This window comes from Triticum dicoccoides, chromosome 1B (genome assembly GCF_002162155.2).
Source record: "Triticum dicoccoides isolate Atlit2015 ecotype Zavitan chromosome 1B, WEW_v2.0, whole genome shotgun sequence".
In the NCBI taxonomy this organism is placed as follows: Eukaryota; Viridiplantae; Streptophyta; class Magnoliopsida; order Poales; family Poaceae; genus Triticum; species Triticum dicoccoides.
This window is the reverse complement of record NC_041381.1, coordinates 223,014,025-223,032,746: the sequence shown is the minus strand read 5'-3', so window position 1 is coordinate 223,032,746 and position 18,722 is coordinate 223,014,025. Positions and strand designations below refer to the sequence as shown.

The following is an 18,722-nucleotide window of genomic DNA, read 5'->3' as shown; positions in this document are numbered from 1 at the left end:
CCGTGTAGTTCAGGTTTCCGAACCTGATCTCGTGGCTGATAACCCACAAGTATAGGGGATCGCAACAGCTTTCGAGGGTAGAGTATTCAACCCAAATTTATTGATTCGACACAAGGAGAGCCAAAGAATATTCTTGAGTATTAGCAGTTGAGTTGTCAATTCAACCACACCTGGATACCTTAGTATCTGCAGCAAAGTGTTTAGTAGCAAAAGTGGTATAAAAGTAATAGTAGCGGTAGCAAAAGTAAAGATAAATGTTTTTGAGTTTTTGTAGTAGTTGTAACAGTAGCAACGAAAAGTAAATAAGCGAAGAACAATATGTGAAAAGCTCGTAGGCAATGGATCATTGATGGATAATTATGCCGGATGTGATTCCTCTTGCAATAGTTATAACATAGGGTGATATAGAACTAGCTCCAGTTCATCAATGTAATGTAGGAATGTATTCCGTAAATAGTCATACGTGCTTATGGAAAAGAACTTGCATGGCATCTTTTGTCCTACCCTCCCCTTGCATCGGGGTCCTTACGAAAACTAAGGGATATTAAGGCCTCCTTTTAATAGAGAACCGGAACAAAGCATTAACACATAGTGAATACATGAACTCCTCAAACTATGGTCATCACCGAGAAGTATCCCGATTATTGTCACTTCGGGGTTGTCGGATCATAACACATAATAGGTGACTATAGACTTGCAAGATAGGATCAAGAACACACATGTATTCATGAAAACATAATAGGTTCAGATCTGAAATCATGGCACTCGGGCCGTAGTGACAAGCATTAAGCATAACAAAGTCATAGCAACATCAATCTCAGAACATAGTGGATACTAGGGATCAAACCCTAACAGAACTAACTTGATTACATGGTAAATCTCATCCAACCCATCACCGTCCAGCAAGCCTACGATGGAATTACTCACGTACGACGGTGAGCATCACGAAATTGGTGATGGAGGATGGTTGATGATGACGACGGCGATGAATCCCCCTCTCCGGAGCCCCGAACGGACTCCAGATCAGCCCTCCTGGGAGAGATTAGGACTTGGCGGCGGCTCCGTGTCGTGAAACGTGATGAAACTTTCTCCTTGATTTTTTTTCTCCCTGAGACGATATATATGGAGTTGGAGTTGAGGTCGGGAGGTGTCCAGGGGGCACACGAGATAGGAGGGCGCACCCCCTTGTCTTGTGGACAGCCCGTGGGCCCCCTGGCCTTCATTCTTTCGCCAAAAATTCTTATTAATCCTGAAAAGTGCCTCCGTGCATTTCCAAGACATTCCAAGAACTTTTCTTTTCTACACATAAAACAACATCATGGCAGTTCTGCTGAAAAAAGCGTCAGTCCGGGTTAGTTTCATTCAAATCATGCAAGTTAGAGTCCAAAACAAGGGAAAAAGTGTTTGGAAAAGTAGATACATTGGAGACGTATCAACTCCCCCAAGCTTAAACCTTTGCTTGTCCCCAAGCAATTCAGTTGATAAACTGAAAGTGATAAAGAAAAACTTTTACAAACTCTGTTTGCTCTTGTTGTTGTAACATGAAAAGCGAGCATTCAAGTTTCAGCAAATATTATGAACTAACCATACTAACAATAACAGATAGGTCTCACAATTACTCATATCAATAACATAATCAGCTAGCGAGCTATAATAATAAAACTCGGATGACAACACTTTGTCAAAATAATCATAACATGATATAACAAAATGGTATCTCGCTAGCCCTTTTTGAGACCGCAAAACATAAATGCAGAGCACCTTTAAAGATCAAGGACTGACTAAACATTGTAATTCATGGTAAAAGAGATCCAGTTAAGTCATACCCAATATAAACCAATAATAATGAATGCAAATGACAGTGTGCTCTCCAGCGGGTGCTTTTTAATAAGAAGGGTGATGACTGAACATAAAAGTAAATAGATAGGCCCTTCATAGAGGGAAGCAGGGATTTGTAGAGGTACCAGAGCTCGATTTTAAAATAGAGAGTGAATAACATTTTGAGCGGCATACTTTCACTATCAACACAACAACTATGAGATGGTTGTATCTTCCATACTACATGCATTATAGGCAGTTCCCAAACAGAATGGTAAAGGTTTATACTCCCCTAACCACCAACAAGCATCAATCCATGGCTTGCTCGAAACAACGAGTGCCTCCAACATACAACAGCCCTGGGGGAGTTTTGTTTAATTATTTTGATTTTCTTTGATCTTTTTCGATCATGGGACTGGGCATCCCGGTTACTGGCCCTTTCTCGTGAATGAGGAGCGGAGTCCACTCCTCTTGAGAATAACCTACCTAGCATGGAAGATATAGGCAGCTCTAGTTGAAGCATGAGCTGCTCGAGCATACAAAACAAAATTTCATTTGAAGGTTTGGAGTTTGGCACATGCAAATTTACATGGAACAGTAGGTAAATACCGCATATAGGTAGGTATAGTGGACTCATATGGAACAACTTTGGGGTTTAAGGAGTTTGTATGCACAAGCAGTATTCCCGCTTAGTACAGGTGAAGGCTAGCAAAAGACTGGGAAGCGACCAACTGAGAGAGCGACAACAGTCGTAAACATGCATTAAAATTAAATTACACCGAGTACAAGCATGAGTACGATATAATATACCATGAACATAAATATCATGAAGGCTATGTTGATTTGATTCAACTACATGCGTAAACATGTGCCAAGTCGAGTCACTTAATACATTCAAAGGAGGATACCATCCCATCATATCACATCATAATCATTCTAATAGCATGTTGGCACGCAAGGTAAACCATTATAACTCATAGCTAATCAAGCATGGCACAAGCAACTATAATCTCTAAATGTCATTGCAAATATGTTTGCTTCATAATAGTTAACTCAGGAACGATAAATCATCATATTTACAAAAAACAAGAGAGGTCGAGTTCATACCGGCTTTTCTCATCCCAATAAGTCCATCATATATCGTCATTATTGCCTTTCACTTGCACGACCGAACGATGTGTATAATAATAAGAGTGCACGTGCATTGGACTAAGCTGGAATTTGCAAGCATTCAACTCAACAGAGAAGACAAGTAATATGGTCTCTAGATTAAGTAAGCAATCATGCATATAAGAGCCACTAAGCATTTTCAATATGGTCTTCTCGACCCCCAAAAGAAAGAAAAGAAAATAAAACTATTTACACGGGAAAGCTCCCAACAAGTAAAAGAAGAACAAGAAATCTTTTTGGATTTTCATTTTAATTTCTACTACAGGCAAGGAAATTAAACTAACTAACCTTTTTGGTTTTTCTAAAGGTTTATCAAACACACAAGAAGAAAACTAGAAAAAGAAATTTAAACTGACATGGATAATACAATGAAAGAGTATGATCACCGACGACTAGTGTGTGAACATGAATGTAAAGTTGGTGAGAAATACGTACTCCCCAAGCTTAGGCTTTTGGTCTAAGTTGGTCTAATACCAATGACCGCCTGGCTGATATCCATAAGAATAGTCGGGGTAGTACTGAGATGCAGAGGCAACCACCTCCTGAGCAGCAGTGTGTTGGCTAGCTGCCTCCATTCCTCTCTCATATTCAGTGGCTTCTTCCCTGGTGACAACATATCTTCCTTTTGTCTGATAATCAAAAAGGTAGGGAGCAGGAAGATTAACAGGGACGACGTTGCTCTGTTATAGGTTAGTCGATAATGTAGGAATTGTTCATTCCTCTCAAGAAAATGATGATCAAACATAGCTTCTTTATCCAAATAAACAGGAGGTACAATCATATCCCCCTCTCGTGGAGCTATATTAAGAAAATTAGCCACATGGGTTGCATAAATTCCTCTAAAGAAATCTCCCTTTTTATTATTATTATGCAACCTACGTGCAACTATTGCCCCCAAGTTATAACCTCTATAACCTGACATAGCACTCTTGAGGACACAAAGATCAGGAGCACACATGTGACATACTTCGTCCTTACCATTGATGCATCTACCAATAAAGAGAGCAAAGTAATGTATAGCAGGAAAATGGATGCTCCCTATGGTAGCTTGTGTTACGTCCCTAGATTCTCCCACAGTAATACTAGCAAGAAAATCTCTAACTTCAGATTTGGGAGGATTATTAATATCACCCCACTGAGGGAGTTTGCAAGCAGTTGTAAAATCCTCTAAATCCATGGTATAAGATGTATCATAAATATCAAACACAACACTAGGAGAATTACGCGAAGAAATATATTCGAACCTCCGCACAAAGGAATCAGTTAGTTGATAATTTTGAGGACACTTATCTTGTAAGAAGTCCTCAAGCTCGGCATTACGCACATACGCGTCAAATTCCCCCTTGAAGCCTGCTTCAACCATAAAATCATCGGATGGCCACTCACAAGCCCGTACATTTGCGTTCCTCGGCAAATTAACATCTTGTTCACGTATAGCAATCCTGGGCCCTTTCTTTGCCGAGGAACCACCTTGGTACATTCTTCTACGCATATTTCTTTTTCTGAAAATTTCTGAAATTTTAGTAACTTCAAAATAAAAGTGAATAAAACTAAACAAGAATGGTAGCAACTACTCCTACAAGTGCCTAGAGCCTATATCATGCATTGGGATTGCTAGGGACCTCAAAAATTTAACATGCAAGCTCAAGAACATGGTCACCTATGCAGCAAAAAATTGCAATGAATAAAGCACTAGAACAAAAACTAATTGGACCAATGGAGGAGTCACATACCAAGCAACAATCTCCCAAAGCAGTTTTGTGAATGGAGCTTTGAGCTAAGAGATCGAAAATCGCAGCAAAACAAGCTAGAACTCGGGCTTGAGCTGGATGGGGATTTTTTGGGTAGAAGATGAAGTGTGTGGGTGATGGCATAAGTGGAGGGGGCCCACCAGGGGCCCACGAGACAGGGGGCGCGCCCTACAGGGGTGGCACGCCCTCCTCTCTCGTGGCCTGGTGATTGCCCCTTTTCAGTGTTTTCAGTGCCTAAAAACCTCAAATATCCCAGAAAAAATCATACTAAATTTGCAGGGCATTTGGAGCACTTTTATTTTTGGACTATTTTTTAATGCATGGATAATTCAGAAAACAGACGGATAATATTATTTTTGCTTTATTTATTCTAAATAACAGAAAGTAAAAAGAGGGTACAGAAGGTTGTGCCTTCTAGTTTCATCCATCTCGTGATCATCAAAATGAATCCACTAACAAGGTTGATCAAGTCTTGTTAACAAGCTCATTCCGAATAACACGGAACCGGAGAAATTTCGAATAACACTAAGTTACCTCAACGGGGATATGAAAATCGCCAACAATAAGAATATCATACTTTTTCTTGACAGTAGGTAGAGGAAATTCAAAACCTCCAAAAATGATAGTTGGAACTTTTTCAATAGAATTGATGCTATGAACTTGAGATTGTTTCCTCGGAAAGTGTACCGTATGCTCATTACCATTAACATGAAAAGTGACATTACCTTTGTTGCAATCAATAAGAGCCCCTGCAATATTAAGAAAAGGTCTACCAAGGATAATAGACATACTATCGTCCTCAGGAATATCAAGAATAACAAAGTCCGTTAAGATAGTGACATTTGCAACCACAACAGGCACATCCTCACAAATACCGACATGTATAGCAGTTGATTTATCAGCTATTTGCAAAGATATTTCAGTAGGTGTCAACTTATTCAATTCAAGTCTACGATATAAAGAGAGAGGCATAACACTAACACTGGCTCCAAGATCACATAAAGCAGTTCTAACATAATTTCTTTTAATAGAGCATGGTATAGTTGGAACACCCGGATCTCCAAGTTTCTTTGGTATTCCACCCTTAAAAGTGTAATTATCAAGCATGGTGGAAATTTCAGCTTCCGGTATCTTTCTTTCATTTGTGATGATATCCTTCATATACTTAGCATAAGGATTTACTTTAAGCATATCAGTTAAGCGCATACGTAAGAAAATGGGTCTAATCACTTCAGCAAAGCGCTCAAAATCCTCATCATCCTTTGACTTGGATGGTTTAGGAGGGAAGGGCATGGGTTTCTGAACTCATGGTTCTCTTTCTTTACCGTGCTTCCTAGCAACAAAATCTCTCTTATCATAACATTGATTCTTTGATTGTGGGTTATCAAGATCAACAGCAGGTTCAATTTCTACATCATTGTCTTTGCTAGGTTGAGAATCAACATGAACATTATCATTAACATTTTCACTAGGTTCATGTTCATCACCTAATTGTGTTTCAGCATCAGAAATAGAAATATCATTGGGATTCTCAGGTGTGTCTATAGTAGGTTCACTAGAAAGACCTATCGTTTTTCTTTTTCTTCTTTTTAGAAGAACTAGGTGCCTCTAAATTATTTCTCTGAGAATCTTGCTCGATTCTCTTAGGGTGGCCTTCAGGATACAAAGGTTCCTGAGTCATTCTACCAGTTCTAGTAGCCACTATGACAGCAAAGTCATTTTTATTATTTAATTCCTCAAGCAAATCATTTTGAGCTTTAAGTACTTGCTCAGCTTGAGTAGCAACCATAGAAGCATATTTGCTAACATGGTTCATCTTTAACTCTAGCTAGATTATCACTTACGCATCCTATCTCGAAAGCATTATTCTTTAACTCTCTACCAACATAAGCATTAAAACTTTCTTGTCTAGCCATAAAGTCATCAAATTCATCTAAGCATGGGCTATGAAATTTAGTAGAGGGTACTTCAACTTTATCATATCTATAGAGAGAATTTACCTTCACTACCTGTGTCGGGTTATCAAGACAATGTGGTTCTTCAGGCGGTAAATTAAGACCATGTATTTCTTCAATAGAAGGTAAATTCTTAACATCCTTAGCCTTAATACCTTTTTCTTTCATTGATTTCTTTGCCTCTTGCATATCTTCAGGACTGAGAAATAAAACACCTCTCTTCTTCGGAGTGGGTTTAGGAATAGGCTTAGGAGTTGGCTCAATTGGTTCAGGAATTACTTCAGGAACTGGCTCGGGAAGAGTCCAATTATTTTCATTAGTCAACATATTATTCAATAATATTTCAGCTTCGTTGACTGTTCTTTCCCTGAAAACACAACCAGCACAACTATCCAAGTAGTCCTTTTAATAGAGAACCGGATATTAAGGCCTCCTTTTAATAGAGAACCGGAACAAAGCATTAACACATAGTGAATACATGAACTCCTCAAACTACGGTCATCACCGAGAAGTATCCCGATTATTGTCACTTCGGGGTTGTCGGATCATAATACATAATAGGTGACTATAGACTTGCAAGATAGGATCAAGAACACACATATATTCATGAAAACATAATAGGTTTAGATCTGAAATCATGGCACTCGGGCCCTAGTGACAAGCATTAAGCATAGCAAAGTCATAGCAACATCAATCTCAGAACATAGTGGATACTAGGGATCAAACCCTAACGAAACTAACTTGATTACATGGTAAATCTCATCCAACCCATCACCGTCCAGCAAGCCTAGTGACAAGCATTAAGCATAGCAAAGTCATAGCAACATCAATCTCAGAACATAGTGGATACTAGGGATCAAACCCTAACGAAACTAACTTGATTACATGGTAAATCTCATCCAACCCATCACCGTCCAGCAAGCCTACGATGGAATTACTCACGCACGGCGGTGAGCATCATGAAATTGGTGATGGAGGATGGTTGATGATGACGACGGCGACGAATCCCCCTCTCTAGAGCCCCGAACGGACTCCAGATCAGCCCTCCTGAGAGAGATTAGGGCTTGGCGGCGGCTCCATGTCGTGAAACGCGATGAAACTTTCTCCTTGATTTTTTTCTCCCCGAGACGGTATATATGGAGTTGGAGTTGAGGTCGGGAGGTATCCAGGGGGGCCACGAGATAGGAGGGCGCGCCCTAGGGGGGCCTGTCTCGTGGACAGCCCGTGGGCCCCCTGGCCTTCATTCTTTCGCCAAAAATTCTTATTAATTCTGAAAAGTGCCTCCGTTGATTTCCAGGACATTCCGAGAACTTTTCTTTTCTAGACATAAAACAACATCATGGTAGTTCTGCTGAAAACATCGTCAGTCCGGGTTAGTTTCATTCAAATCATGCAAGTTAGAGTCCAAAACAAGGGCAAAAGTGTTTGGAAAAGTAGATATGTTGGAGACGTATCAGTGGCCAGGGGCGTAGCTATCGATCTGCTCCAGATGGCCAAGCAAATTAGCCCGCAGCGCGAAGCCGCCGAACACAAAGACCTGTCCGGGGAGAAAAGTTTCACCTTGGACCGTGTCGTTGATGATGATTGAAGGAGTCATCGAGCCTTGCAGCAACGACACAGAGGAACTCTCAATGAAAGCACCAATGTCGGTGTCAAAACCGGCGGATCTCGGGTAGGGGGTCCCGATCTGTGCGTCTTAGGCTGATGGTAACAGGAAGCAAGGGACACAATGTTTACCCAGGTTTGGGCCCTCTCGATGGAGGTAAAACCCTACTTCCTGCTTGATTAATATTGAAGATATGAGTAGTACAAGAGTAGATCTACCACGAGATCGTAGAGGCTAAACCCTAGAAGCTAGCCTATGATGATTATGATTGTAATTGTGATCGGCCTCCTAAGGACCAACCTCTCCGGTTTATATAGACACCGGAGAGGGCTAGGGTTTACATGGAGTCGGTTACAAGGAAGGAAATACAATATCCAGATCGCCAAGCTTGTCTTCCACACAAAGGAGAGTCCCCACCGGACACGGGACGGAGTCTTGAGTCTTGTATCTTCACGCTTCAATAGTCCGGACAAAGTATATAGTCCGGCTGTCCGGATACCCCCCAATCCAGGACTCCCTCAGCCGGGCCCTGTCAACGCAGAACACAAGGGCTTGCCCCTGCACCTTTTCCTAAGTTGTTCGTACGTCAAGGAGGACTCCTGAGCACCATGCCTCAGGAGCCTAACTGGTCACGTAGCCTCTCACCCCTTGGGCTCGTCCTGGTGATCCGGACGACCTAACGGCGACTGAGATAGGCACGGGGCCGGGCTCTGCCGATGCAGAACAACAAAGCAAATGGAGAAGTCGAGGGAACATAATCTAATTATCACAAAACATATTGTTCCAAGCAAACAGTTTTAAACGCCTCCCCAAGGCATGCTACATGATGCAGGGCGGACAAGGAAAAATAGAGTCACCAAGCCACCTCTTCAGACCTGGGCGCCACCGTCGCCCGCCAGCGGAGCCTCGTCGCCAGGCGCGTCACCCATTCCATCGACCTCGGTCGGAGGACCGATGGCCAGGAACTTACTCAGCATGGCGTCCACGGAGCTCTTCACGGCAGCGGCAGCAGCATCCTAGGAGTCCGAATCCATCGGAGTAAGAAAGGAGGAGAGGTCGAAGCCGGCATTCTGGAGATAAAGATGGCTGAAGACGCAAGTAAGAGCCGGGGAAGAAAGTGAGCGCCCCTCGCTTTCCACCAGGGAGGCAAACCCGTCGACGACATCTTCGAGCACTGCCAAGACTTCAGGAAGCAGAGCAGTAGGGCTCTCCCTCGAGGTCATTGCCGCCACCTTCTTCAAGGAATCGTCCCCAAAGAGCAACTTCTGAGCCTTGTGGAAACGTGCCTCGAGGGAGGAAAGGGTGCTGCGCTCCATGGTGGCCACCTTCTTGGCCTCGGCAAGGGCTGCTTGGGCCGCCCCCACCTCCTCCTTCAGCTTCGTCAGTCAGTCGCCCTCTGCAGCCTGCTCCAACACCGCCTTCTTCACCTCGGCGTCTCGATCAGCGACGGCAGCCTCCTGGGCCTTCAGCTTCTCCTCACGCTCCTGGAGCTGCTGGCCTGGGTAGCCTGCCAATCCTGAAGAGCCCTCGGTTCAGCGTCCGCCACGCGGCACTGACCCTCAGCTTCCGTGGCCTCCTTCCGCGCCAAGTTGCGCATAGTGGACAGCACCCTGAGCACCTTCTGGGCTTCCTCCGCAGAATCCCAGGCCGCGCGGACAGACGCGTCGGCTTGAAGCCAACCAGAAATCAGCCCAGGCGTCCCTGCGCCGAGCGACAATCCGGGCCCCGAAGTTCACCCTGGAGGAGGTCCAATGCCACCCTTGCCTCCTCCAGGGCCCTAAAGGTAGCAGGAGTGTCGCGGCTCGGCCACGCGCTGGGCAGGGGAGAAGACGCCCTCAGTGCCAAGATAGAAGAAACCTCAGCCTCAGGAAGGACCGGGGGCTCCGGAGGCTGGGCGACCTCAGCAGCTGCAGCAAGGATGGGCACCGGCGGGGTCAGCCCCGCCAAAGGCTCCGGCACCTCCTAAGGGCGGGCTTCCATGCCCTGGGGAGACGGCATCACCACCGAAGCTGCGGGGCCGCGACATTCTCCTTCGACAGGGTCGTGGCGGCCACCTCAGTGACCCCGACCGCGGTGACCTCCGCGTCCTCTCTCTGCTTCTTCGACAGCTGCTGCCTAATGACAAACGAAGACGCTAAGCATTGCTCCAGGAATCAACAAACAAGGATCAGGAAGAGACTTACTGGCCAGTGAAGACATAGTTCCTCTTCAGGCTCAGCAGCGGGCGCTGAGGCGGGGCAGCCGGTGCTGAACTCCTGAGAGCAAGAGAGCTCGCGGTTGGTGCCGCTTGGGACGTCGTCGACAAAGGCGGAACGCTGCACGGAGGAATCAGCGTGGTCTTGCCCTTCTTCGTGGCCGCTCGCTTGGGCTGCTTCGAAGAGGACACCCCAAGTCTCGTAGTGACTCCAGAAGGGTGTGGCACCTCCACCACCGGAGGCTCATCATCATCATCGTTAGGGAAGTCGCGGAGGAGCTCCCTCTGCCGCGGAGCAAAGGATTCTTCCACAACCACATCCTCGGTGGCCTCGGAGGATTGGTCGTTGGAGGATAGGTGCACCAAGGCGGTAGGCGGCGAGGAAGGCCCCGCCCGCACAAGCCCAAACTCGTTGAAGACCGGCATAGCGGCGGCAACCTCCTCGCCGTCATACCGGCAGTATAGCGCGAGACAATCTTCTGGAGGATCGCTCGGATCCTTCCCCGTCAAGTAGAGCAACACCTCGCTCAGCTCCTCTTCAGGAAGGGCGTCCTGACACAGGCGGACTTGTCATCAACACCACCAAACTTCCATAGGGGGTGGGAGCGGTCTTGGAGCAGCGCTATGCACTGCCTCAAGAACTCCTTGATGAACATGGCCCCCGTCAGCTTCTCGCTCCTCAGGTCCTCCTCCATCTTCTTCACCAACGGTGTCAAGAAAGGTCAGTGATCTTCTCAGAGTACCACCCCTTCTCGGAGATGGGGAGTTTGGTCGGCGGCTCCAACAAGCTCTAGGAGCACTTGGCATCCATCAGAACCCACCTCTTCACATCATCCTCTACCTTCTTCCCGGTGCGGGAGATCGCGTTACCGCCCCGCGCCGCGACGAAGCTGATGCACCCAACCGGATGTTCGCCAGTCATGTGAAGATAGAAGAAGTGGCGAAGCATGGCGACGGAGCGCATCACCCCCACGAACGCCTCACAATAGAAGGCAAAAATGGACAGGAGGAGGATGGAGTTGGCATGAATGTGGAGCGTGTGGAGGCCATAGTGGTGAAGAACAACATAGAAGAAGCGGGAGAATGGGGGCACCAGCCCCAAGTAGACGTTGTGCAGGAAGAAGGGGAAGAAAGTGTTGTTCGCGGGCTCTGGCGCAGCGGTGGCGACCCGGAGCGTCGTCTCCTTCCACTCTTGTCTTCGCTCGCCGTCAGGAGAAGCACGGTCTGGAGCTTCTCCCCGGCCACGCAGGGCGCAAGCAGCGCTGGCTCGTACCAAGCGGAGCCGGCAACCGAGGCAGAGGCCGTGGTCTTCTCAGCGGCCATTGAGGAAGATATTGGGGGGGGGGAATCGGAAGATCTGGTTAGTTCTTCTGCTGCTAGGAGAAGGGGATCTGGAGCAAGACATAGAAGAGGCGATGAAGTCCTGGCGGCGGACGGTAGCCCTTTTGTCAGATGGAAATAGTTGCCGAGGCAGCATGGGGGAGCGGAGTCGCCCACGTCCCATCAATCATCACGCGTCATCAAGGACGCAGGCGGTTAGTGCCCGCGGCGCTCCGCACTTGCCCTTTGGCTTCACCTGGAAGCCAAGTCCGAGCGCGCCTTGGGCCCGGGGGCTATTGTCGGCGTCCTGGATATGGGGGTATCCAGCCCTGCCTGCCTGCAGCCCACCGTGTGGCTCTATCAACGGCCTGGTACGGCCCGGCTTCAGCATCAACAACTCAAGACCCTCGCGAGGCGGACAACGTCAAGACCCCCGAGGGGACCGGCCTCACCAGGCTGGCTCCCGAGGGACGGAGAGTTCTATGCAAGGTTCACCTCACGAGGCTCAGCTGACGTGAGCCATGACGACCAAGGCCAGGCGGGCGCCAGGCGGGCACAGAGCCCAGGTTTCCTCTTTGGTGCCAAGGAGGAAAGCCACAGGCGCGGAGTCCCAAGGAATCAGCCAAAGGTTTCCATTCAGGTGCAACGAGACCAAGACCACCAAGATGGCAGGACGGAGGCCATCGATGAGCCCACCGCAGCGTCACGACCAGAGGCTTTTCGCAGGCAAAGACTACTTTTGTCAGGATAAGATGTACTACTTGTACCCTTTCAAATCCGGCCGTTGTGGGATCCCTTCCCGCTAACATTTGGGAAGAGGACCAAGGCCACTATAAATAGGACTAGCCACCACCATAGAGGTAAGACAGGTCGAACTAGCTCACACCACACCAGCTCACGCGAGCCCAAGAACACCTCACCTCCTGAGGCCAGTTCATCCATTGTACTAGTTCATCCTCAGCCCTCCGAGGCAATCCACCAAAACGCTGGAGTAGGGTATTACACCACAAGGTGGCCCGAACCAGGATAAACTGTTGTGTCTCTTTGTCCCTTTGAGCTCGAGGCGCTAGGCTTAGGAGGATCGCGAGTAGGCAAGCTGGGTAGGTTGAGATTTCCACACACACCCCAGAGTTCGAACCTCTTAAGGGTTTGCGGATCTCTTAATCCGACAATATAGATCTGATCATAAACTCAAAGTTCATCGGATGCCAACAAACACACCGTAAAAAGAGTTACATCAAATACATCTCCAATAGACCATTGTATTGGGAATCAAAAAGAGAGAAGAAGACATCTAGCTACTGCCTACGGACCCGTAGGTCTACAATGAACTACTCACACATCATCGAAGAGGCATCAATGAGGATGATGAACCCCTCCGTGATGGTGTCTAGATTGGATCTCATGGTTCTGGAACTTGCGGCGGCTGGAATTGTGTTTCGTCGACTCCCCTAGGATTTTTGGAATAGGGTATTTATAGGGCGAAGAGGCGGTGCAGGAGGCCACTGAGGTGGGCACAACCCACCTGGGCGCGCTTTGGCCCCCAGGCGTGCCCAGGTGGGTTATGCCCCCCTCGGGGCACCCATCGGGTACTTCTTTGGCCCAAGTTGTTCCTTCTGGTCCATAAAAATTCTCCAAAAAGTTTCGCTGCGTTTGGACTCCGTTTGGTACTGATATTCTATGAAGTAAAAAACAAGCAAAACACAATATAATTCAGCTAGTCCTAGAGTTAGACCACATCTTACGATCTCGAGGTAGATCAGCTCTGTACTCGATAAATCTATATCAATATAAACAAGAGCAGAACGTAGGGTTTTACCTCCATTAAGAGGCCCCAAACCTAGGCAAAACATTGTCTCCTTGTTCCTGTTACCATTTGTCCGAGATCCACAGCTCGGGACCCCCTACCCGAGGTCTACCGGTTTTCACACCAATACCATGGCTGCCAAACATCTAGCCCTGCTCGTCGAGATGTGTGCGAGCTTTTGGCCCATGCGTTGGGGCTTCCTCCACCAGCAGCAACACCAGCGTCGTCGGCTCCCTCATCGACCTCCGCCTCCCACGAATTAAAGGAGATGGCCGCCGATGTTCATCCTCGAGCCGCCCCGCTCGTCCCGGACTAGCAGCGCAGGGCGGTGCCCTATTCCTAGATCAGACGGTCTCCTGCCTCGTGGCCGGGATCTAGCACCTCCTGGCCTCATCTCCGGGCGCCACTCGATCCATACGGTCTTGGAGGAGGTGGAGAGTGAGATGCAGAGGGGAGTGAGAGGGAGGCGTGAGATGTGATGTGGGTGGAGTGGTTGGGTGGACTGGTGTGTGGTGAAAACATTCGGACGACGTGATCACTAGAACGAACCCTGGTACATCTGACGTGGCATTGACCATGACGTTAATATCCGAGCTCGTCATCCAATGGCCAAAAGCAGTTCGAGACGAGATGTGAAAATGCGGCACATTAGGGAGTTATATATTTCGTAAGAAAATCCACCCATGCCTCCCATTCCATCAAAACTCATAGGTGCAACAAATATCACACGTACAATTCGTTGTTTGTCACCACCAAAGAAGGTGAAAGTAACGATTACAATGGATAACTCTTGACTAATGATTTCGAGGGAGGCGCTGGTGGAACCTTAGGGCCCTCCTAATGCTCCACCTTGTACATGTGCTAAGGTTACCAACTAAGCAAAAAGTTTGATGTGACATGCTAGTTAAGAAGGGAGAGAGTAGTATGGTGACCCCAGAAAGAAACAATGCTAAGCACGTGTACCTAGATGGAAGCATAATTCTGAGTCTACAACTAATTAAATGCATGCTAGCACCCAAAAGCTTAGCATCTTTGCATTGGAGACTTGACTTGTTAAGGCATTTAATATAATTAGGCATTGGAGGAGGTCTTAGTGCAAAAAATAGCCTCGGTACAAAACACGATGACGCCGGCTGAGTTCCAATCGTTCCTTTTTCTAGGACAACGCTAACGCTCACACGTGTGGTGGGAGCCAAACTCGGCCACACGCCCTATAACACATAGTCTGCGTCACGTCACCGCATGTATGTATGTGGAATTTTTTTTGAATTTTCAGTTTTTAAAATGTTTTATCTCTTAAATGAAAAATCCGATTGAAGATCCGTTTTCATCATTAAATCCCTCGCGACGAGATCTTCGAAACAAAATCTCATATCAATATATTTTGACCAAATTTTTTTGGGGTTAAAAGTTGACATGTCTATTGCATATGAATTGTCATGATGTTTACATTGAAGTTGCCATGATATGTTTCAGCTATTTTCTTTTACATTTAAAAGTAAATTTTGACATATTATAAAACGGGGAATTAAGAAACTAGACTTGCCATGGACCATAAACTAAAATTGCCATGATACATGCACTTAAAATTCCCATAGTTAATACAAAAATTAATTTTCATGGTCAAGGTATTGGAATTGCCATCATCAAAAAATTAAAATTTTCATGCTCTACAAACTAAAATTGCCACATGACAACTTTAGTTTAAGCACTATGACAACTACAGTGTAAACATCATGTCAACTTTTGGACAAAAAAAATTTCGTCGAAATATATCAACATGGAGTCTAGTTTTGAAGATATCGTCGAGACGGATTTAAACGTGAAAATGGATTTTTAATTCAATTTTTTAATTAGGGGATAAAACATTTTTTAAGCCGATAATCAAAAAGATTCCTGCTGATGTTATCTGTCCATACGTCGCAAAATGAGTGATGATGGACGATGTACAAGATGTCACACGTGTGGACGTTAGTTTTTTCGTTTTTCTAATATATCAAACTTGTAATCCGAATCCGATGCTGGTAAAATTAGATAATAAAGCATACCATCCGTCCTCCCTCCACCCAAAAAATACTCCATTCACAAATGTACTTCTTGTACTCCCTCCGTTCTTTTATATGAGGAGTATTTGTGAATAGAGGGGAGTACTCCCTCCATTTTATAATGTAATGCCTATAGATTTTTGTAGAAGTCAAACGTTGTCAACTTTGACCAAATGTATAGAGAAGACTGTCTACATCTACAATATCAAATATATACATTCTGAAAATATAACTCACAATGTATCCAATGATGTGCATTTGGTATTCTAGATGTACCTACTTTTCTCTATAAACGTGGTCAAAGTTTATAATGTTTGACTTTTGTAAAAATCTATAGGCACTACATTAGGAACGGAGGAAATAGTAAACTACTACGAGCAAAATCACGCCAGGGTGCACCGAAAACACGTCCCCATCTGTACCACAGTCCGACAGACCAGTTAAATAATCAGGGCACGGTGCATGACAGCATCCCTAATTTCTTTACTAATTATTCTACTCTGTCACAGTACCAGGCCCCTTAATACATGATACCACTCCCATGACAGCATCCAAGTAACAGAGTACTAACTAATCCCATTCATTTCCATTTCCCTCTGTTCTCTTCTCTTCTCTCCAGTCTCCACACAACGGGAGGAAGCTAGCTAGTGAGGCGTGAGAGGGTGAGAGCAAGGCAGTACCAGCAGCGGCAATGGAGACGCTAATGGCGGCCGAGCTGCCGCAGCAGAAGGCGGGGGGCCTCGCGCGGAGGCTTGCGAGGCTCCTCCGCCGCAAGCGCTCGCCGGCGGGGTCGGGCGTGGCGTATTCTGTGGCCAGCGATGTGTACGACGAGTCCCTCGACAGCTCCATCAACTCGCTCAGCCAGCTCAAGCTCTCTGGGAACATGGCTGCCGCCTACTCCCTCGACGCGCTGTTCAAGACTGCCACCAAGAAGAAGGGCGCGCCGCGCCAGTCTCCGGTGCCGGCGGCGGACGCGCATGCGTTTGTCGCGAACCTTTTCGTCGAGGTTTCCGCGGTGAAGGCGTCGTACGCTCGGCTGCAGCTCGCCCAGCACCCCTACGACGCCGAGGCGATACAGTCGGCGGACGCCGCGTTGGTCGTGGAGCTCGGCAAGCTCTTGGACCACAGGAGGCAGTACGTCAGGGACCCGGTCGGCGCCGCCAAGAACGCGGAGGCGGGCCCCGCCGCAATCGCCAACGAGCAGCGCCACCTCATTCGGACGTATGAGATCACGGCGCGCAAGCTGGAGACGGAGCTGCGCGCGCGGGACGCCGAAGCGCAGCGCGCCAGGGACGAGCTCGCCGACGAGCTCCGCGCCACGCGCGCACTGGAGGAGCGTGTCCACCCCGGTCGCACGCTCGTCACGCTTGACGACCTTCACTTCTCCGGCCTCAACGCCACTCACTTCCTCACCGCGTTGCGCCTCTCCGTCAAGTCCGTCCGCTCCTTCGCCAGGTCAATGCTCGACGAAATGCGGCTAGCCGGCTGGGATCCCGCTGCGGCCGCTGGTGCGGTGCACCCGAGCGTCCCGTTGCGCCATGCCGGCGACGCCAAGTTCGCGCTCGAGTCCTACATCACGCTGAAGATGTTCACAAACTTCCACCGGAGAGACTTCGGTCTGAATCATTTGCAGGAACGGGGCTCCTACGACCAGCGCCGCTTCTTCGAAGAGTTCGCGGAGCTCAAGACAGTGCCGGCTTCCACGCTCCTTGACGCGGGGAGCTCACGGTGGAGCACGCTAGGCAAGTTCTTGCGGGACAGGTACATTTCTGTAGTTCACGAGCGGATGGAAATGGCGTTCTTCGGAAGGCCAGTGCAGCGCGCTCTGCTGAACGCCGGGGCGGCGTTCCCGGAGACGGCGTGGTTTGCCGAGTTCGCCGAGATGGCGCGCCGCGTCTGGTTACTGCATTGCCTGTTCTTCGCGTTCGATGGCGGCGACGACGGCGCGTCCATCTTCCAGGCACGGGCCGGGGACCGGTTCTCGGAGGTCTATATGGAGAGCGTAAGCGACATGGACGAGGAAGACGGTGCCGGCATGTCACTGGCTCTGGCCGGGAACCGCGTCGTCGGGTTCACCGTTGTGCCGGGGTTCATAGTCGGGCGGTCAGTGATGCAATCCCGAGTATACCTCTCGCGCCCCGCGCGACATACGTGATGATGGAATCACCACGTTGCTTTTCTAGGCCATGGCAGACATTCCAGGCGGCGGCATGGTCGCCGGCCGGCAGCTGGATGGACAAGAATGTATGTGGGTATGTTATTAGTTCTATTTTTTGGACAGGTAGTATGTTACTAGTTGTATGCATAATGTATCTATGTATTTGTCTACCATGGTATCGATGTACTGAGATGTCGCAATATGAGCATAATACAAATCGCATTTTGGTTCAAGATGCAATGTACTTTTGGTGTTCCCACTGTGCAGCATGGTCCAAATGAAATTGAATCCACCAACTTTTTGGCACGTTGAGAGCGAGCTGATCTAGATCAGAAATGTGTACATTCCACTTGATCTTTGTCGCAAAGCCGGAAAAGAGATTGGCAAAAGATGTATGTGTACATGGGGCGGAGAGAGAGAGAGAGATGGAACGGGAGGGAGCGCGCACATGAACCCCATATAGGCAGGCATAATGGATCTCAAGTAAAGCGTGGGCGAACAAATATGTGTTCCATATAATGGCATGTACAATGATGTACAGTCAACCGTTTATAAGAGGTGCCAATTGGGATATTTGATTTTTAGGTGAAAGGAAGAGAAGGGGAGATAAAAATTTTGAGACAAAGAAGGAGAGATAATTAGTCGGCCGATAGAATTATAGACGGTCGATAGCCCATAATTCTTGCCCGCTATTGATGACCTTTTTCTGTTGTATATTGAGGATGTCTGCACTCTCATATTTTCGGCATCACGGACGACCCAATATTCCAATTCCAGTACTTCTGAAGAGTGATATGACTGTCGATGTAGAGTTCCTCTCACTGTCGTCAGCGGTGAGACAGTCCTTGAGGAATAAGGAGGGAAGATGATGCGAGCAGCGGGCCGGCGGCAGTCTGTA

At 47.5% G+C, this 18,722-nt stretch overlaps 1 protein-coding gene across 1 annotated transcript; it reads left to right on the top strand.

Annotated features, from left to right (window-relative positions):
- The first annotated feature begins 16,276 nt into the window (after window positions 1-16,276).
- On the top strand, window positions 16,277-18,055 carry LOC119303930 (protein GRAVITROPIC IN THE LIGHT 1-like). Its single transcript, XM_037581091.1, has one exon. It carries the CDS (start codon window positions 16,358-16,360, stop codon window positions 17,819-17,821), a length of 1,464 nt encoding a protein of 487 aa, XP_037436988.1. The 5' UTR covers window positions 16,277-16,357; the 3' UTR covers window positions 17,822-18,055.
- The last annotated feature ends 667 nt before the right edge of the window (window positions 18,056-18,722 follow it).